Source organism: Rhinolophus sinicus, chromosome 8 (assembly GCF_057876585.1).
Source record: "Rhinolophus sinicus isolate RSI-liver-muscle chromosome 8, RSI-T2T, whole genome shotgun sequence".
Taxonomy (NCBI): domain Eukaryota; kingdom Metazoa; phylum Chordata; class Mammalia; order Chiroptera; family Rhinolophidae; genus Rhinolophus; species Rhinolophus sinicus.
The window spans coordinates 75291609-75308444 of NC_142508.1; the positions used below are offsets into that span (position 1 = coordinate 75291609).

The 16836-nt window shown below is 41.7% G+C and overlaps 1 protein-coding gene across 5 annotated transcripts in view; it reads left to right on the forward strand.

The window, feature by feature from the left end:
* Positions 1-12104, forward strand: part of RPGRIP1L (RPGRIP1 like) — an 85946-nt gene extending 73842 nt beyond the window's left edge. For all 5 annotated transcript variants that reach the window (XM_074314869.2, XM_074314868.2, XM_019732369.3 and 2 more), the window contains 3 exons: positions 2915-2999; positions 8352-8485; positions 11338-12104. In XM_074314869.2, the coding sequence (XP_074170970.2) occupies positions 2915-2999; positions 8352-8485; positions 11338-11450 (332 nt within the window). In that variant the 3' untranslated portion in view covers positions 11451-12104. The remainder of the gene's footprint in view (positions 1-2914; positions 3000-8351; positions 8486-11337) is intronic.
* Positions 12105-16836: the final 4732 nt, after the last annotated feature.

The following is a 16836-nucleotide window of genomic DNA, read 5'->3' on the forward strand; positions in this document are numbered from 1 at the left end:
TTCTCAGGCCCCGTCCAGACCCACTGCAACAGAGCGTGGTGTGAGCTCAGTACCTGCATGTTAGCAAGCCCTCCACAGAATTCTGATGCACATGAAAGACTAAGAATCATTAGGCTAGATTCACACACCCGGTCTAGGCCACGTTTGTACCCGCAGTTTTAATCTAGTGCATCTTTGGAGAACTAAGCTTATTGGTAAGTAGCTTGAGTTTCATCAGAAAGGAACTTTAAAAAGTGTTCAGCCGAGAGAGTTATTTAAGACACCAAGACCAGGTGTTTTTAAGCAATATCCCTTCAGGAAAGATGAAAGGAGAATAAGGTGTCTTCCCATATACAGTTCTGGAACGCTCTCTCACACTCCAACCTGTGCAACCCACACGGTTGCAGCTGAAACAACAGCAGGAAAAGTTTTGGCTTCATATGGAAGAAGGAGAAGTTATACCATGGAGATTAGGAAGGCAGACATTGCTGGAGTCAAATTCTGGCTCCACTACTTTCTAATGAGGTAGCCCCGGGCCAGTTACCTACCTTCTCTGTGTCTGTTTAATCATCTGTAAATCAGCATGGTTCTTAGCACATGGGATTACAGTAAATAAGTTGTATATAAACATCACTCAATAATAAATGGTGGCGATCTCACTCACTCACACACACACATACACAATGGGACATCATTCAGTCTTAAAAAGGAATGAAATTCTGATACATGTCATGGATGAATCTTGAAAACATTATGCTAAGTGAAATAAGCCAGACACAAAAGGTCACATATTGTATGTTTCCACTAATATGAGGTACCTAGGATAGTCAAAGTTATCGAGACAAAATAGAATGGTGGTTACCAGCGCTGCAGGGAGGTGGGAGCGGGAAGGTAATGGGCACAGAGTTTCAGTTTGGGATGATGAAAAAGTCCTGAAGATGGGTGATGACAGTGTGAATGCACTTATGCCACTGAACTGTACGCTTAAAGTGGTTAAGATGGTACACTTTGTTAGGTATATTTTACCACAGTAAAAGAAATTTGTTTTCCAAGCTATGGAGATTCATCAGAACTGGTCTAGTTTAATTGACTCCTAATTTGAATGCTGGACTTTGAATTCCAAAAAACTTTGAGGTTTTTTTTTTTAATCACTGATATTACCCTTGTCTTCAAACAATGTATATACCATGATAGCTAATGATACTGTATTGTATATTTGAAAGTTGATAAGAGAGTAAATCTTAAAAGTTCTCATCACAAGAAAAAAAAATTTGTAACTATATGAGGTGATGGATGTTACCTAAACTTAATTGTGATCATTTCACAATATAGACAATCAAATCATTATGTCATAAATCTAAAACTAATACAATGTTATATGTCAATTATATCTTAATAAAACTGAGACAAAATTATCCAAAAAATTATCACAAGAAAAACAATGTAGACCATTATGGCTTTTAAAAGCTTTAGAACTCTGAAGTCAAAAAGAACATGGTCTTAACCACACGTTGTATGGGGGATGAACCACAAAAACGAAAAATTCCCATTTGGAAAAAAACAGTTTCCATTTAGCTCGGTGATCTGGTGGTCAAAATGAGGTACATCTCCCCAGCATTAGTGGAACTCATCCATTAGCATGACTTTTTCGAATTGATAAGAAAATATTATATTTACAAAATACTCTGAACCCTTTGTCTTTTTCGATTCCTATAAATCTCCAGTGACCTATATCACTAGTCCCATTTACCAATATGGCGTCATGCAAAGAGCAATAAGCTAAGGTCACTGTTTAACCTTGGTTCTTACTGTTCTCAGATCACTAACCCACCCCTCCAGACACCTGTGTGCCTGACTCGGTGTTGGCACGTCTTTAATGTTTGCTCAACTGAGCCAAACGATTAAATCAGTTGATAGCATCATAATTTGAGATCGAACTGAAATTGTCCAGGGAAACATTCTCAGTGTGAAATATGTTTGTTCCCCGTGGAGCCTGGCTTTAGAATTGTCATGGTATCTTTCACTCTTCGTGTACTTTTGATCAGGGTTAATCTCTAAGTTGAGATCTGGTCACAGGGGAGCCTTTTACCTCCAAAATGGCATCTGAAAAAAAAAGAAATGTCTTCAGAAGCTAAGGCATGGCTGAGAGGCCTCTGCGCTGAGAAAAAATAATCAGGATGAAAATTGGAATGTTCTCACCCTGAGATACCAATTTCCCAAAGTGCTGACGCTTATTTACAGTTTCAAGTGTTCACCGGCCTCTTCCTGGTGGGACTTGAGATCAGTTATCTAATCTCCTATTTCAGCTCAGTAAAGTCTGGCCACATTCCTGCATGCCAGCATGGACCTTTAAAAACCCAAGACAAACTTCACACCCTAGAAAGCCTCTCTGTCCCTCGCCCCCCACCCCGGCCCACGTCAGCCTGTGGATTTCCTCCAGGCAGCACACTAGATGCCTCTTTTATTGCGTGTTGTGGCAGGAGAGAAGGATTAAATTACCGTTGCTGTCAGGAAGGACAAGCTCTCTGCCATACGTTATCATTATCACTCGCTTCTCGGGTGAAAGAAAATGCAGTAAATCCCTCAAATACAAAACAATAAAGACCGCTGTCTTTTACTGTCATGACTGCCAGTGCCGGTAACAGGCGGTGACAGTGACGTGGCACCTTAGATGTTGCTCGTGTCTTTTCTGACAGTGTGCACAGAGACCTGCCAGCGACATGACATTAGATCACATGACCATTCAGATTTGCTTCTAGCTTCCAGAGCTGCTTTCTTTTCCCAGGCGTACAAGGGAGGTGGCATGACTTGCGTCTCTAAAAACAGGAATTTACACAAATACAGAATGGTACTAATATAGCATATTCCTGAGTGACTTCCTTCTGTGGCTTTGTTTTTTCTTTTTTCTTTTTTTTTTTTTTTTTTTTTGGTATAGTGATCTACGTGGATGAAGAAAACAACCAAGCAAAGAGAGACATCTTAAAAGCTATACTGCAAAAACAAGAGATGCCTAACAGAAGGTACATTTAAGCATTCTAAATTATCTGATGGATTATGTAAGGTAGAGCTCTGTAGCGTGGCATGGCGAAAAAAGCACAGGATGAGGCGTCATGCGCCATGACCCCTCTGGGTCTCTTTCCTCTTAGAAACAGCAGCCCTTCCAACCAGACAGAGGAACTGCATGGAGCCCATGGGGCTCTAAAAACCAGAACACTGGACCGCACATATAAAGTGTCCCATGGACATTCAAGTGCAACTGTAAAGAGCATAACAGCGGTTGCAAGGACGGTGTGCTCTGGAGTCAAATAGCTTGAACATAAATTCCTGCTCTATCACTTACTGGCTGTCTGACCTCGGACCAGTTACCTAACCACCCTGTGCCTCATTCTCTTCGTCTATAAAATGGAAATAATAATTCCACATAGGATTGTTGTAGAGATTAAATGAGACAATACATGTAAGGTGGATAGGTCAGCACCTGACGCATACCATGTTTCCCCGAAAATAAGACCTAGCTGGACTATCAGCTCTAATGCGACTTTTGGAGCAAAAATTCATATAAGACCCGGTATATTATATTATATTATATTATATTATATTATATTATATTATAGACCTGGTTTTATATTATAGTAAAATAAGACTGGGTCTTATATTAATTTTTGCTTCAAAAGACGCATTAGAGCTGGTTGTCCAGCTAGCTCTTGTTTTCGAGGAAACATGGTACTTAAGAGCACAATAGGTGCTAATTTCAGTATCACTAATGTTATTTTAATAGCTCATCAGCCTTTCAGACTAATTTTTATCTTACTATCAACCATTTAATAATTCATCATTTCATATTTTTAAATGTCCTTTTCGGGGGCAAATTTGAACAGGACACTTTGCAATTCTGGTTCAAGTAAAGAAATTATATCCTTTGGAGAAGGAAAAAGAACTGATCTTAGTAAGTTTGTACTTTGGCCTGAGCTCCCATCCAATGCAGTTTGAGCCTCTAACGGCCCATTGGCCCCTGAGCTGGCCCCCCCCCGGCCTGGCCTGGTGCACCCTTGCTCTCTCTGTAGTCCTCTTCTCCTGGACTTTATGGCCCAAAGGTGACACAGCCTCTCCCTGCCTCAGAATTGGGTGCTAACCCCTGCCACCTTAGAGAGCGACGCAAGTTCTTTCCTTTCCTAGACGTCATGAAGTGAATATTAAAGACACACTTCACAGAAGAGCTTCCAAACTAACACTGTATCTTCTGTTTCAAGAAAAGAGACTGGAATTCTTAGCTCTTAGGATCTGACTGTAGCTTTTCATTAACTCCTTCAAATAGGTATATCATTTCTTTGGATCCCAGTTCTGAAGAAGGGGTGGTAAAACCCTGTTAGTTAGCCTGAGGTTCTGTTTTTTCCCAGGATGGGAGATAATCACTCAAGTTTTATTTATTTACATCAGCTTCTTTCTAGTCCCCCTCCAATACCACCAGTCCCCCCAAATTCTCCCAGCTCTCTAGCGAGTAAACAGCACTGGCCATGTCGCCTGCCTCTCTGCGGTCAAGCAGCTGCGTCACTGTCCCGGACTGAGTTCTGTCCCGTTAACATCCCTGGGGGCACATACCAACCCATTCAGTCCTATCGTCTCCCTCTGTGTTCACTTTGTTTCTAGAACGTTAGAACATATCATAAGTAGCACTCCTTGTTGGGGGGGAACAATTTTGTTTCCTCGTAAGTGTTTCTTTTTAAAAACTCAGATACTGGGAGTGACTGATTAGCTCAGCTGGTTAGAGCGTGATGCCCTGGTTCGATCCCTGCATGGGCCACTGTGAACTGCGCCCTCATTAAAAAAATAAACAAATAATGAAAAATAAAAAAATTAAAAAGGCAGCTTCTGCTTTAATGTTAGACCTGCCTTTCCTCGAAAGACCTGCTTATTTGTACCAAAATAGTTTTAAAAATGAAAAAGTCCACGGTAACTGTAATGCCTCCCACTCTGTCATCAGTTTCTCTGAAAAAAAAAATCTCTAAATGCCCCACAGAGACGCAAGTGTTCATGCCGTGCCTGAGAAATGCTGAGAGAGGGATTGCAGGTGCGAAGCCACTGACTCAGGCTGGTGACAGCTTCGTGACTGCTGGCAGTGCTGGCTCCCGCCTCCGACCACCAGGGAGGAAGTGGGGCCATCGTGGGAGGGAAGGGCCCTGTCCCCCCTCCTCCCCTGACAGTGTCATGTTCTAAGGAGAAAAAGGGAGGGTACGTTTACATTTTCCCACAGCCAAGAGACAGTTGTTATTCCAGTGAACGTTCTCACCTTTGGGAAATGCTCAGAGGTCATATTACTTGAAGTACCTCCTAGTTCGTAAGAATTTAGTTTCTGAGACAGCAACCCTCTTGAATACTGGTGGTACCTTACGAAGCCACAGCTAGAGATGTTGGGCCCATCTTCCCTGACATGTGGATGACTCTATACATTGTAAAAGGAATTTTATATAGTACCTCGGCAGCCTGCCTCTTGCGACATTTGCAGATAGACAAATGTCACTTTAAAAGGGAGGCGACATATTGAAATGGGACTTTAAAATTATTTATTTGAAGTTGTAGTTTTGACACTGACTTAAGGTTCCTTGTTGGTTTCCTTTCTTCTCTTCAGCAGTGTTCTAACGAGCACATCCTACGTAACCATCAGCATCGAACATGTAACACTCGGCGATATGTAAAACCCATAGGCTCTTCTGCCCTGTTTCACATGAAAACGAATTATTTCAGAATGAGGAAAGGGCAAAAATTATGTTAAATGACGTAAAGAGTAATTTTAGTGACTTTTGATTTCCTAAACAACAGCAGTGACGTTTCAGGTCTGCCCCTTGAGGCCCAGCCGAAGGCCTGTCTTCTCCAGGAAACCTTCCCCAGATGAGCCAGCCTTTGGTCCATTTTACAGCTCGTGTCATAATTCAACAAGCAGTCAGGATCCCCTACGGAAGTGCCAGGCGCTGAAATGGTGAGCAGAGTGAAGCCTCTGCACTCGTGGAGTTCACATGCCACTGAGGAGGACAGACCTCAAGCAAGCAGCACCTTTTACATATTACAGGAGGTGCTAAAATAGAATAGAAAGAACAGTGAAGGCAGACCTAGGAGGAGACACTCCGCTGGCTAGTGAAGGACAACAGGCCCCATTCACGACCCGCTCAGTCCAGGCAGAGGGAACCGCAGGCCTGGAGCGGGCGGAGGTGTGTTTCTGGGAATTGGAGGGGAGGGAAGCAAGGTCAGGGTCACTGAGAAGTGGAGAAGCCACAGGAGGGAGACAGGGGAGAGGAGGCACAGCTCCTGGCACATCCAGTTGGTACCTTCCCAGGTACGTGGCACGGAGCCCATACGTGTGTGTCCAGACCCTCAGACCAGACCGGAAGCCCCTTGAGGAGATGAAACAAGGTTTCCCCTCTTTGTCTTGGCGGGATAAAGGCAAGACATCAGATGTATCTGTGTGTGTGTGTGTGTGGACAGTGTAGCCTAAGCCACACTGTCGTTTTGACATTATTTTAATGTACCTGCCTCGCTTTTTAGCTTAACCTTATAGTTTATTAATCTGGTATTTCACGTCTCCTTTTGCTCTCTCTAGAATTGAAAGCCAGAAATACTGCGTTTTTTGGTTTCTAGCCCTTTCCCGGCGTTTAGAAGTTGTTTTTTTCTTTTTTGTCTCAGAATTCTCATCTATTCAGTGGCACTAATAGTTTGCACTTGTAAAGATGATACAGATATCATCTTTAGATATGAGGTACTATATAAGGATAACACTTAACATTATTATAACGACCTCTGTAGCCTCCCTCTTTCCTGTAAGTCTTGTGGGTATAAATGCACATCAGATAGTACTTTTAACTTCTCCTCTTCCAAGCCTGTTCATTTTAGGACAATCTCTTTCATCATCATTCTTCTTTAAACTGAACTACATAGTCACTGTATAATTTGGGAATCTTAGTTTTCAATTGAAACAAGCCTTTTTCATGCCTTCTTTATCTCTCTCCTCAGACATACAGAAGCTTACACAGATCTACTAAAGTCAAAAATAGTGGTAAGAAAAGAGCAAAAGTTTACTCAGTGCTTACAATGCTCCAGGGTCTGTTTGCATGTATCATCTCATTGGATCCTCACAACAGCCCCATGAGATAGGTATAAATATCCCCATTCCACAGATTAGGAAATGAGATCAGAGAGGTTAAGGATTTGTCCGAGGTCACACAGCTGATAAGCAGGAAAACAGAAATTTGAACCCAGAATGGAAGCCCTTAACCAGTCCATCTTAATCCCTCTATTTTATGCATTGTACGGACTATTCCTCTTCCCCACTTGCAGACCAGGATCTGACCTCTTCACAGTTATTATGTAGATAGGTATTACCTTTGATTTCTGTTTTCTAATCATAATTATTGCCAGCAAAACACAGACTTAATAAAGGAATGGAACGTTGAATACTTATTTTCAACAAATCGGTTTAAAATATTATCATGTTTACCTATAAGCATTTGGAAAGGATTTTATTTATGCATCTTTTAAAAGGCACAATTTCTCAGAGACTTAGATTTTTATCTCAGAACATTATCTAAGAAACAAGTTTCTCATTTTGTTTCTGATTTGGAATGGAGATGTTTTTGAAAATGGTTAAAATGGTAGTTTACAAGCATCCGTGGTTTAAGCTGTGCTGCCAAGACATATCAAAAGAGAACTTAACTGTAAATTCCTGTCATTCGGTCAGTCCAAGCGTGTTTGGCCTCAACGCAAGCCGCTAATTCAAATCAGCTCCATGAGAGCCCTACAATTATGTGTCTAAAAGTAAGCTAGAACTTGGACGCGATGACTGTAAGTTAAGAGATTGCTGAAGTAATGCGAACATCTCATATCGCCCTTGGGCAAAGCTACATTTATCCAACAAGGGCCCACATTTTATAGAACACATACAGTTGGTCAAATTGCTTAGTGGCAACTCCAGAGTGGTGCACTTCTATGGAAAATGTTGCATTTCCATTGGAAACGCTGCCCTAACCTCCACGGCCTTTTTGCCCTTGATCCTGTCAGCCCTGAAGTAGACGGATCGAGTATGGTCAGGCGGCGTGTAACCGAGTGCACGTCCAGTGCTTCTCTGCCTGGTAATTTTCCTCAGGGTCTAGGGCTAAGTCAGGGCTTCGAAAAGTGGATCATTGTTCACTCGAAGGCTGGGTATATTATCATAATTCTGATAGTTCATATGATAACTTACCCAGCCTAAGGAAATTTTCTTTTCATTGGAATAAGTGGAAATGTCCGGATGGCTCCCTTAGTGATCAAAACCTGCCCGGGAATTGTGTTCCCCGGTGGTGACTTCCTCCCTCTGTGGCGGTTCTCTCTGTTCTTTCCCTTCTCAGTATTCGCTTCACGGTGGTCAGTGACCCACCCGAGGAGGAGCAGGACCTGGAGTGTGAGGACATCGGCGTTGCCAGCGTGGACCTTGCCGCCGTGTTCCAGGAAGGGGCAGACATCATCGCGCAAAATATCGATGGTAGGGGGGAAGTGTCACTCCATTTGTACAACCAACAGTTGCTGAGATCCAAGCGCTTTATTAAAACCTTCTTTTTTGCTGGCTGCAAGGACAGCGAGTCACACATTAGTTGAATCCTTTGCAACTCGAGCTGTTTTTTTGTTGAAGCTGGAAGCCTCTCCCTACACCCTTCCCCTGCCCTCCCGCTCTGCCTTCCTTTGAATCAAGAGAAATGTAAAAATAATTTGCTGTGGTTCACAAGACATTATGCATTTTGTTAATATCAGGGGTGTGTGTGTGACGAAAGTTTGACCATTGGATTTTTTTCATGTTTATAGAAGCCTCATGCTGTCAAGCCTTATTTCAGCTAAGGCATGTTATTCTGAGTGAACATTCTAGCGTCTTTTGCAAGGCTTGTCTTCAATTCAGTGTTACCATCCAGTGACACAGTCACTGAAAAGAACTCTGGGTGCTTTCGGTCACTTGTTTCCCTCCAGGATGCAGAGAAGGGTACGGGATTCCTGACAAAATGTGCTCTGCTGGGTATGGATAATTCACCCACCAGGTGTGAATCCCAACAGTGCTTAATTCTACCCTCTGTTCGTACATAGTATAGGAATTGTACTCCATGAATCAGACCACTTAAAATACTAAGCAGGGGTGGCCGGGGCTGTGTCCAGCATGTGGGGAAAGGAGGCCGCGGCCCAGTCTCGTTTGTCAAGTCAGCAAAGCCTTCTGGGAAAACGTCCAGGCCTTGTTTACTCATTTATTCACGTATTAAGTGAACGCTTAATTAGGCACCTCAGTTCCAGGCACGTCGGTCACACCACAGACGAAAAGGGTTTGTGTGTCAAGCTGCTTGTCCCGGAGATGTGTCAAGTATTCAAAAGTCAGGATCAGGCCAAATAATTAACCAAATTAGACCAAAAAACCCATTCTGAGAAATTTGTATAAACTCTACATATCCTAACTCTGTGACAGTTGGTCACCGCTTTAACAGGCACAGAAGAAAAAGATGAGAGAACTGAAATATTAGCCTAAACCTCCCTATTAAAAACACCCAGGGCCTTTTCGGCCGGAACCGCCATCTTCCAGTAATTCACCAAAATGACCAACACAAAGGGAAACAGGAGAGGCCCCGCTGTATGTCGTCCAGGCCTTTTAGAAAATGTGGAGTTCTTCCTATGGCAGCATGCATGCGAATCTACCAGAAAGGTGACAGTGTAGACATCAAGCGAATGGGGACTGTTCAAGAGGAACGCCCCACCAATGTCACCAGGGCAAAGCTAGAAGGGTCTACAGTGTTACCCAGCATGAGGCTGGCATTGTTGTAAACAAACAAGTTAAGGGCAAGATTCTTGCCAAGAGGGTTAATGTACGTATTGAGCATATTAATAAGCACCCTAAGAGCTGAGACAGCTTCCAGAAACGTGTGAAGGAAAATGACCAAAAAAGAAGGAAGCCCCAGGGAACGGTACCTGGGTTACGGAAGCGCCAGCCTGCCCCACCCAGAGAAGGACACTGTGCGAGAACCAGCGGAAGGAGCCTGAGGTCCTGGAGCCCATCCCCTGTGAATTCACGGCATGATAAGTGTGAAAAAATAACAGACCTCCGTACTGTTTAAAAAACAAAATAAAAAGAAAGACACCCGGGAGCAAGAGAGCCTGATGAAAAGGACCAAAATTATCTGTGCTTTATATTCTTAATCTTTTTTTGAGTCAGTTCTGTTTAGCAACCCACCCTCTCGTTTGCAGGACCACGTATGGCCCCGCTGGTCTGACACAGACAGCTGTTGTGGCCATATTTGGGGAAGGAGGCAAAGATGAAGCACAAGTCAGTTTAGGGTTTCAGTGTTTTGAGCTGTGCCAGACACAGAAGGAAGAAGCCCCACAGAAGACGGGAGTATTCGGGCAGGGAGCGCGCCTACCTGTGCCTCTGCAGCCTCCCTGCCTGTTCACCTGCACCCAAGTCTTGGTCTACTTCTGAGTTTTGTTTGAAGGTTTTCTTACAGTCTTTCTTGGAATTACACACACACACACACACACTCATCTCACATACAGTTCAAGGAAAACCGCAAGGAATATCAACAGGAAACTACATAGACTCCTAAGTGCTCTCACACTTCCGAAGTCCAGGATTCAGGCCGAGTCACAAGCACGCACCAGCGAGCACCGGCGGATGGGGCCCCAGGCTCTGAATCAGCCTCCCTCCGGCCCCACCGCCGAGCTCACAGGGGCCCCAGGCTCCCGTTGGCTACCTTCGGTACACTCTCCCCAGAAAAGCCCACGTCCCCTGGAAATTTTACATCTGCCCGCGTCAGCCGGTCACGAGCCCTCACAGCCAATCCATGGACCTTAATATTCCTGAGTCTGCCATGTTAACGTTTTCTGATTTCACATGAAATCTATTTTAAATGCAGTGTTCTCCTTAGAAAGATAAATAGCCCGTCCGAATGATGATCATGTGACTTCTTTACAGTGGTTCAGCATTTTGAAATTTCTTATTAACACTCACTGTGTTAGAACCAATTTTCCTTTGCTGTATCTTGACCCCTTTTCGACTTATTTCTTACTAGCTTAGAAATTCTGATTCCATGTTGCAATTGTTATCCGGTAGCCTTTCCACTAGATACACTTCATGACAGGTCATTAGTTTTAACTCCACAAGCAACATGGACACGGACATGCAATACAGCTAAAACGTGTCTCTTCCTGCACACATGGCAGTGGCAGCTTTCATTTCAAGATTTATAAGCTGCCAGTGAACGGACTTTGATAGAGGTATTTTCATCGTTTCAACTACTGTTTCAGCTACACTAGCCGAAGAAAAATCTGTTGAATGACATTAACCTTTTTGTGCTGTTTCCTCCCTAGTGCTGGACGCACGAGCAGATGGTGGAGGTATTGGCCAGCTCAAAGTAACAGTCGAAGCAGTGCAGGCCCTGCGGTCCGTCCACGAGCAGTACAGACAGGACCTGGAGGCTTGAAAGGAGCTGCTCCGGAGGCGTCTCCTACTCCTGAGTCGAGGCCCACATGAAAGCTCTTAGTTGAGGTTTTTGTAATTACTCTGGTGTATATAATCTATAATTCATGGGAAGCTGGGAGGGGAGTGGGGGGGCCTGGGTTTGAAGTGTTCGAGTTTTGTATACTCTTTCGTTTGTTTATTTTTCTATTCCCTCCTTCCCATGCCTGCCACCCCTCAGGATTTCACGTCTCCACGGTGGGCAACATCTTCTCCATAATTTATACCTACATGATAGCATGAGAAAGTCTATTTGCATTTGCAACATTTTCTGACGAAGAACTGAAAGACAGTTCCCATTTTTATTTTTAATAAGCGAAAAGCATAAATCTTAGAAAACCTACGAAAAAGAAATACTTTTATGTTATCCCTAATCGTCCCACTAAGTGGAATGCCTATGATTAGCCTCATTAAGAGTTTTCTACTGTGAAGATTTTATTAGAAGCAATATATGAAAATTACTTGGATTAATGTGTTAATCTTCCTCTTTAAAATGCTAATATCCATTTTATGCACATTAAAGCTCAGTGTGCATTTTCTTTGATGCATGCAGTTTCTATCAATTAAATATAAAAAATGAGACTTGGCACCAACTTATTAAATTACTGCAAGTTTTTTGTTTTTTGGGGTTTTTTTCCTTAAAAATTGTAATTCTTCCTATGTGTATTATTTTCAAGGATTTGTAATGGTGATATGGATAAAGGGATCCAGGCAGGGATGTGTGTACATAAAGAGGAGACAGATACAGATAGATATAGGAAACTTACACTTTGAAAATTTAGCTTATGACCTAGAATTATTTAAAGTATGGCATGCTTAGTTAGACCTGAAAGGAGTATCTTTTTATCATTTTTAAAATTTACATCAAGCTTGTACAACGCTGGGGTGTATCTGGATAACCAGACCCTCACAAAGCAGCTTAGAAAGTTAATTTTCTAGCTTTTACCCAATCTCACTGAAGGATTTAATTGATATTTTTAATGGAGCTGTGAATCAATGCTGCAAAGGAATTGTCTCTAGAGGTCTAGGATATAACGCATTTCATTTTTTAATTTACTTTTTTATTTGTCATTTTCTTCAAAGGATTTTTATAGGCTGCGGGTTTTCACTGTTTGCAAACAGGCTATGTTCCTTCTTAAGCATATGTAAAGTATTCAGGGAGATAAGTAATTTATTAAAATCTACCTAATTTGCCGTGATATATTAAATCTCTGCTTCAGTGATCACAGACCATTTCATTTAGAGAATTAGGCATTCCCTCTTTGTGTGATTAAAGCTCTGGAAAATGAGTTCTTTGCTCCTATTTGTGAACATTCAAAGCCCGCTAATGGCAAGAAGATGGAATAGATTATGAGACAATTCATTACAGTTCAACAGAGAGAAAAAAAAAAAGCAGCTATAATGCAAAAATGCAAGTATGAATATCTGCATATAGTTTGAACCATCTGTGCTCTAATGGCTTCAATAATGACTCTCGTCTTTAGGAGGCTTTGAAATGACATCCGTACAATATTAATTTGTTGATGTACATTGTGGGACCAGTAGAGTATGATCTGACCACAGAAATCTATAAATTCTGTTTCTACCATTGGGCCTCCCTGTTTGGGGCCTGCCATCTCCAAGAAGAATCTTGCTCTCATCAAATTCTGCAAATCTTCATAATAACTCATTCCTCTGGAACCTTCTAGAGACCACAAACATCTGCAGACTAAACCTCTCCAATCCTAGTAAACAGCCACATGTTTGTTGTCACTTCAGCTGGCTCTGAGCTCATCCTCTTGGCCTCTCTCGCTAGCTTTCTTTGGCTTTCTGCAGTTACAGTGTCATTAAGACCCATGATAGTCCCTGCAGTAATTTAAAACAGCCGGATTATACCCTGGGATTAACTGAGTGGTTTTTGAGACATTTATTGTGGTATTCTCCCAGGAGGTTTGTATTATTGTTTTAAAACATTACATCCCCAGCGAAATGCTCTTTCTGCAGAGAGAAGGACGGGGTTGCACCGACTTCTAATCTCTAAGTGGAGAGAGGACGTTTTTTATGAGAAAACTGAGATCTAGTCAACGGTGTGGAATGTGTACCCCAGATAAGATTAGAGGATTAGCCGTGTTTCTGTCACATTCGTGTTCACCTTAATGGATTATTAAATATTCCTCTTCTAGCTTTAAAGTACTCACCTTCAAACTACGTAAATGTTCACAAAACCCGTCTTCCTAAGTAACTGAGTAGGTGATGCCACACTTGAGGTGGATGAGTGGTCCTGACCCCTGTCACGTCGATGCTTCAGTCGGGTTTCATCCTCTTTCCAAGATCGGTGTCTTTGCTTTGTCTTGTGCTGATTCGAGTTCATGGAAAGGTTCACCACCTTTTGGGTTGCAGAGAAGTGGTGTCCTTTTGGTGGGCACACCTGTGCACTGAGTATGGCTCGGGGGCAGGAAGGTACCCACAGCGGCCGTGCCGCACAGACACACCAGATCAGGGTAACACTGTGTGAACTTACAGCTCCCGGTGGAAGCGTCCACAGTACACTCAGCACTTTTGGGGGCTGTAATGCTATTAGTTTGGAAATATAAATAGAGATGTGATGTGGTGTGTGGGAGAGTGTATTTTACATGTATTTTTGCCTACTGTAGTAGAAATGTCAAATTCCTAGCCACTGTCATGAGAAGCAGTTGACAAAAATAAGTTTTATGGTTTACAATGCGGTTTACATAGAGAACATTTCTCTTCACTCTCAGTTTCAACATGTTTTCTAAATTATCATGGTTTATTGCCGTTTAACTTAAATTAGTTTTTTAAAAGAATAAATAGAGAATATATTTAACCAAATAAAGAACAGCCACACTGAAATTCTGCTGTTCCTGCCATTCATTCGTTACCACAAAACACAAATAATCCCTGTGTGTTATGAAGAAGTACGGGCTGGGAAGTGGTCATGTGATTTGGGAGGGCTCTGTGTGCCACCGTGTTCCCACAATAATACATCAATTATTTTAGCAATCTGACATCAAGAGCTGTGACAATGAAAACCACTTCTTACACATGTTCTAACAAGAATCTGATTCACATTTTTGTGGCTATGGAAAATAACTTTTTTTAGTCAAACTGGCACTCTTGCTGAATTTAGAATGATTTCTTTATGCATGCGATAGCAAAATGTGAATCATGTCTGTGAACAAATTTGACAATAAAATGTCATCTTTGTGTCGTATAAAACAACCAAGGGAGAGTTTTTGGGGATATAAAATTATTAAGTGATTGACGGTATCAGGATGATAATTCATCCCCAACTCCGAGAGTACATTTTAATAAGTCACTCATGCCTGAAGGCCTCTGACTACCTTAACAAAGAAAAGCTAAACCCATGATTTATTATATATTGGGCAACATGCCTAATTAGATCCATGAGTGGGAGCAAACACAGCTTTATATACCCTTTGTTCAGAGCAAAACCAACCTCCCCGTCAACCAGAACCCAAAAACTATCAAAGCTATAGGAACAAGTGTTTCAAAAACTGAAAATAGAGAATTTGAAAACATCTCCTCATCCTAACCGCTTTCATCTTGCAAGACAGAATTTTCACTTCCATGTCGAAGTGCCACCAATGGACTGCGGCTTACAGTGCGACCTCCTGGAAAACTGTGCCCACGTTCCCGGTATTGTTGCACCTTTTGTTCCTGCCCTTTCATTTTCCATACAACATTGACTAACATGCTAAACAATGTTTTTCCTTCAGTTGTTTTGAAGGAAAATCTGGTTCTCAGAACATGTCCGCTTTTCTGCGGTAGACGCCTTTAGGCTTTTCTTCTGCTTTTTGCCCCTTTTCACTCGACTGAGACTCTCTTTTATCATCTCCGTAACAGCACCACCTCTCTCTTCACTGAAAGTCATTAGTTTTCTTCTGGAATCAAATTTACCGTCTTGATCTGTATACTTCTCTCATCTATTCTGTTCACACCTCTATTCAACTGAACACCTCCCCCCACCTATCTATCTCCCTACCTATATTCATTTTTCGTGAAATCACTCCCCCCCCCCACCCCTTTTCTTGCTAGGACAGCTACTTCTTTAGATGCCAGCATCTGTGACCGCTCCAATGGCCTTCCCAAAATGCTCTTTTGTGTAAGACTTTTCTTAATTTAACATGGCAGGGGGACTCAGCCATTATGAAACTGAGGAAAACTATTAGGTTGGTGCAAAAGTAATTGTGGTTTAAAAGGTTAAAAAAAAAAAAAATTTGCAAAAACCGCAATTACTTTTGCACCAATGGACTACGGCTTACAGTACGTAGTACTGTACAAGCTAATTTTTAACTCTATGCTTCTTGTACTTTTTTACAGTGAAGTAACAGAGGCTGTAACTCAGAAAGTTCTCAGGAATCACTGGTGAGGAGCTGAAGCATAATGAATTTTTTTTTAATTTTAAGGAAATATGTCATTAAAATCGAGCTTTATTTGGTATAAATGTTTTTGTCATATAGTCACACATGTCTTTGACAACAGGGAAAATAAGAGAAATTTTAGAATAACACTTAAGAGACTACATAGAACATAGAGGTTGGGAGACTATTCTAAACAAGAGGAAAAACAAGCTATAAAACAAGATAGAGATGTATTGAGTATGTAAACATTAAGGCAGGGTAACAATTTTAATATCAGACGAAATAAAATCCAAGGTGGAAAACAAGGAACAAAGAAGGACATTTTATACTGATAAAGGGAACAACAGGTCAAAGATACGATGAACGTGAACATGTATACCTGACAGTATAGTCTCAAGACACATGAAGCAAGAACTAACAGAACTATGGACAAAATACTGCGGCTATATCGATTTTAAATTTTAACTCTCAAAGAGTGACAGATCAAATAAGTCTAGATTGGCTTAATATGATTACTAAACCTAAACGAATATAGAATGCACATGGAAGTTTCAAAGAAAAATCAGCTATGTACTCAGCCACAAAGGACGTCTTAATTTCCAAAAAAAATCAAAGCTGTATAAACTTACTACATTTTGTGTCTCTAAGCAAAATTCGGTGAAATTAAAAATCAATAGTAAAAGGATAGCTAAAAAAAAAAATCCTATGTAAAAGTTAAAAATATGTGTTGTTGTTCTGGGTTTCTAAGAGGACAAGAAAACCCACTCCTACAACATAACTGGGAGACATTCTACAAACTGCACTTTATGTTTAAGAGGGAGAAGGAAACATCAGTTCAGAAGCCCACACTCAAGGGGAGCAAGGCAACGGTTGAGCCTAAGAGGAGTGTGTGACAGACGAGGTGCTAGTGGTGGTGGAACATAGCATTCCAACTATGGTTCCCCCAGAAGAAGAAGGCTCACCCTGAGT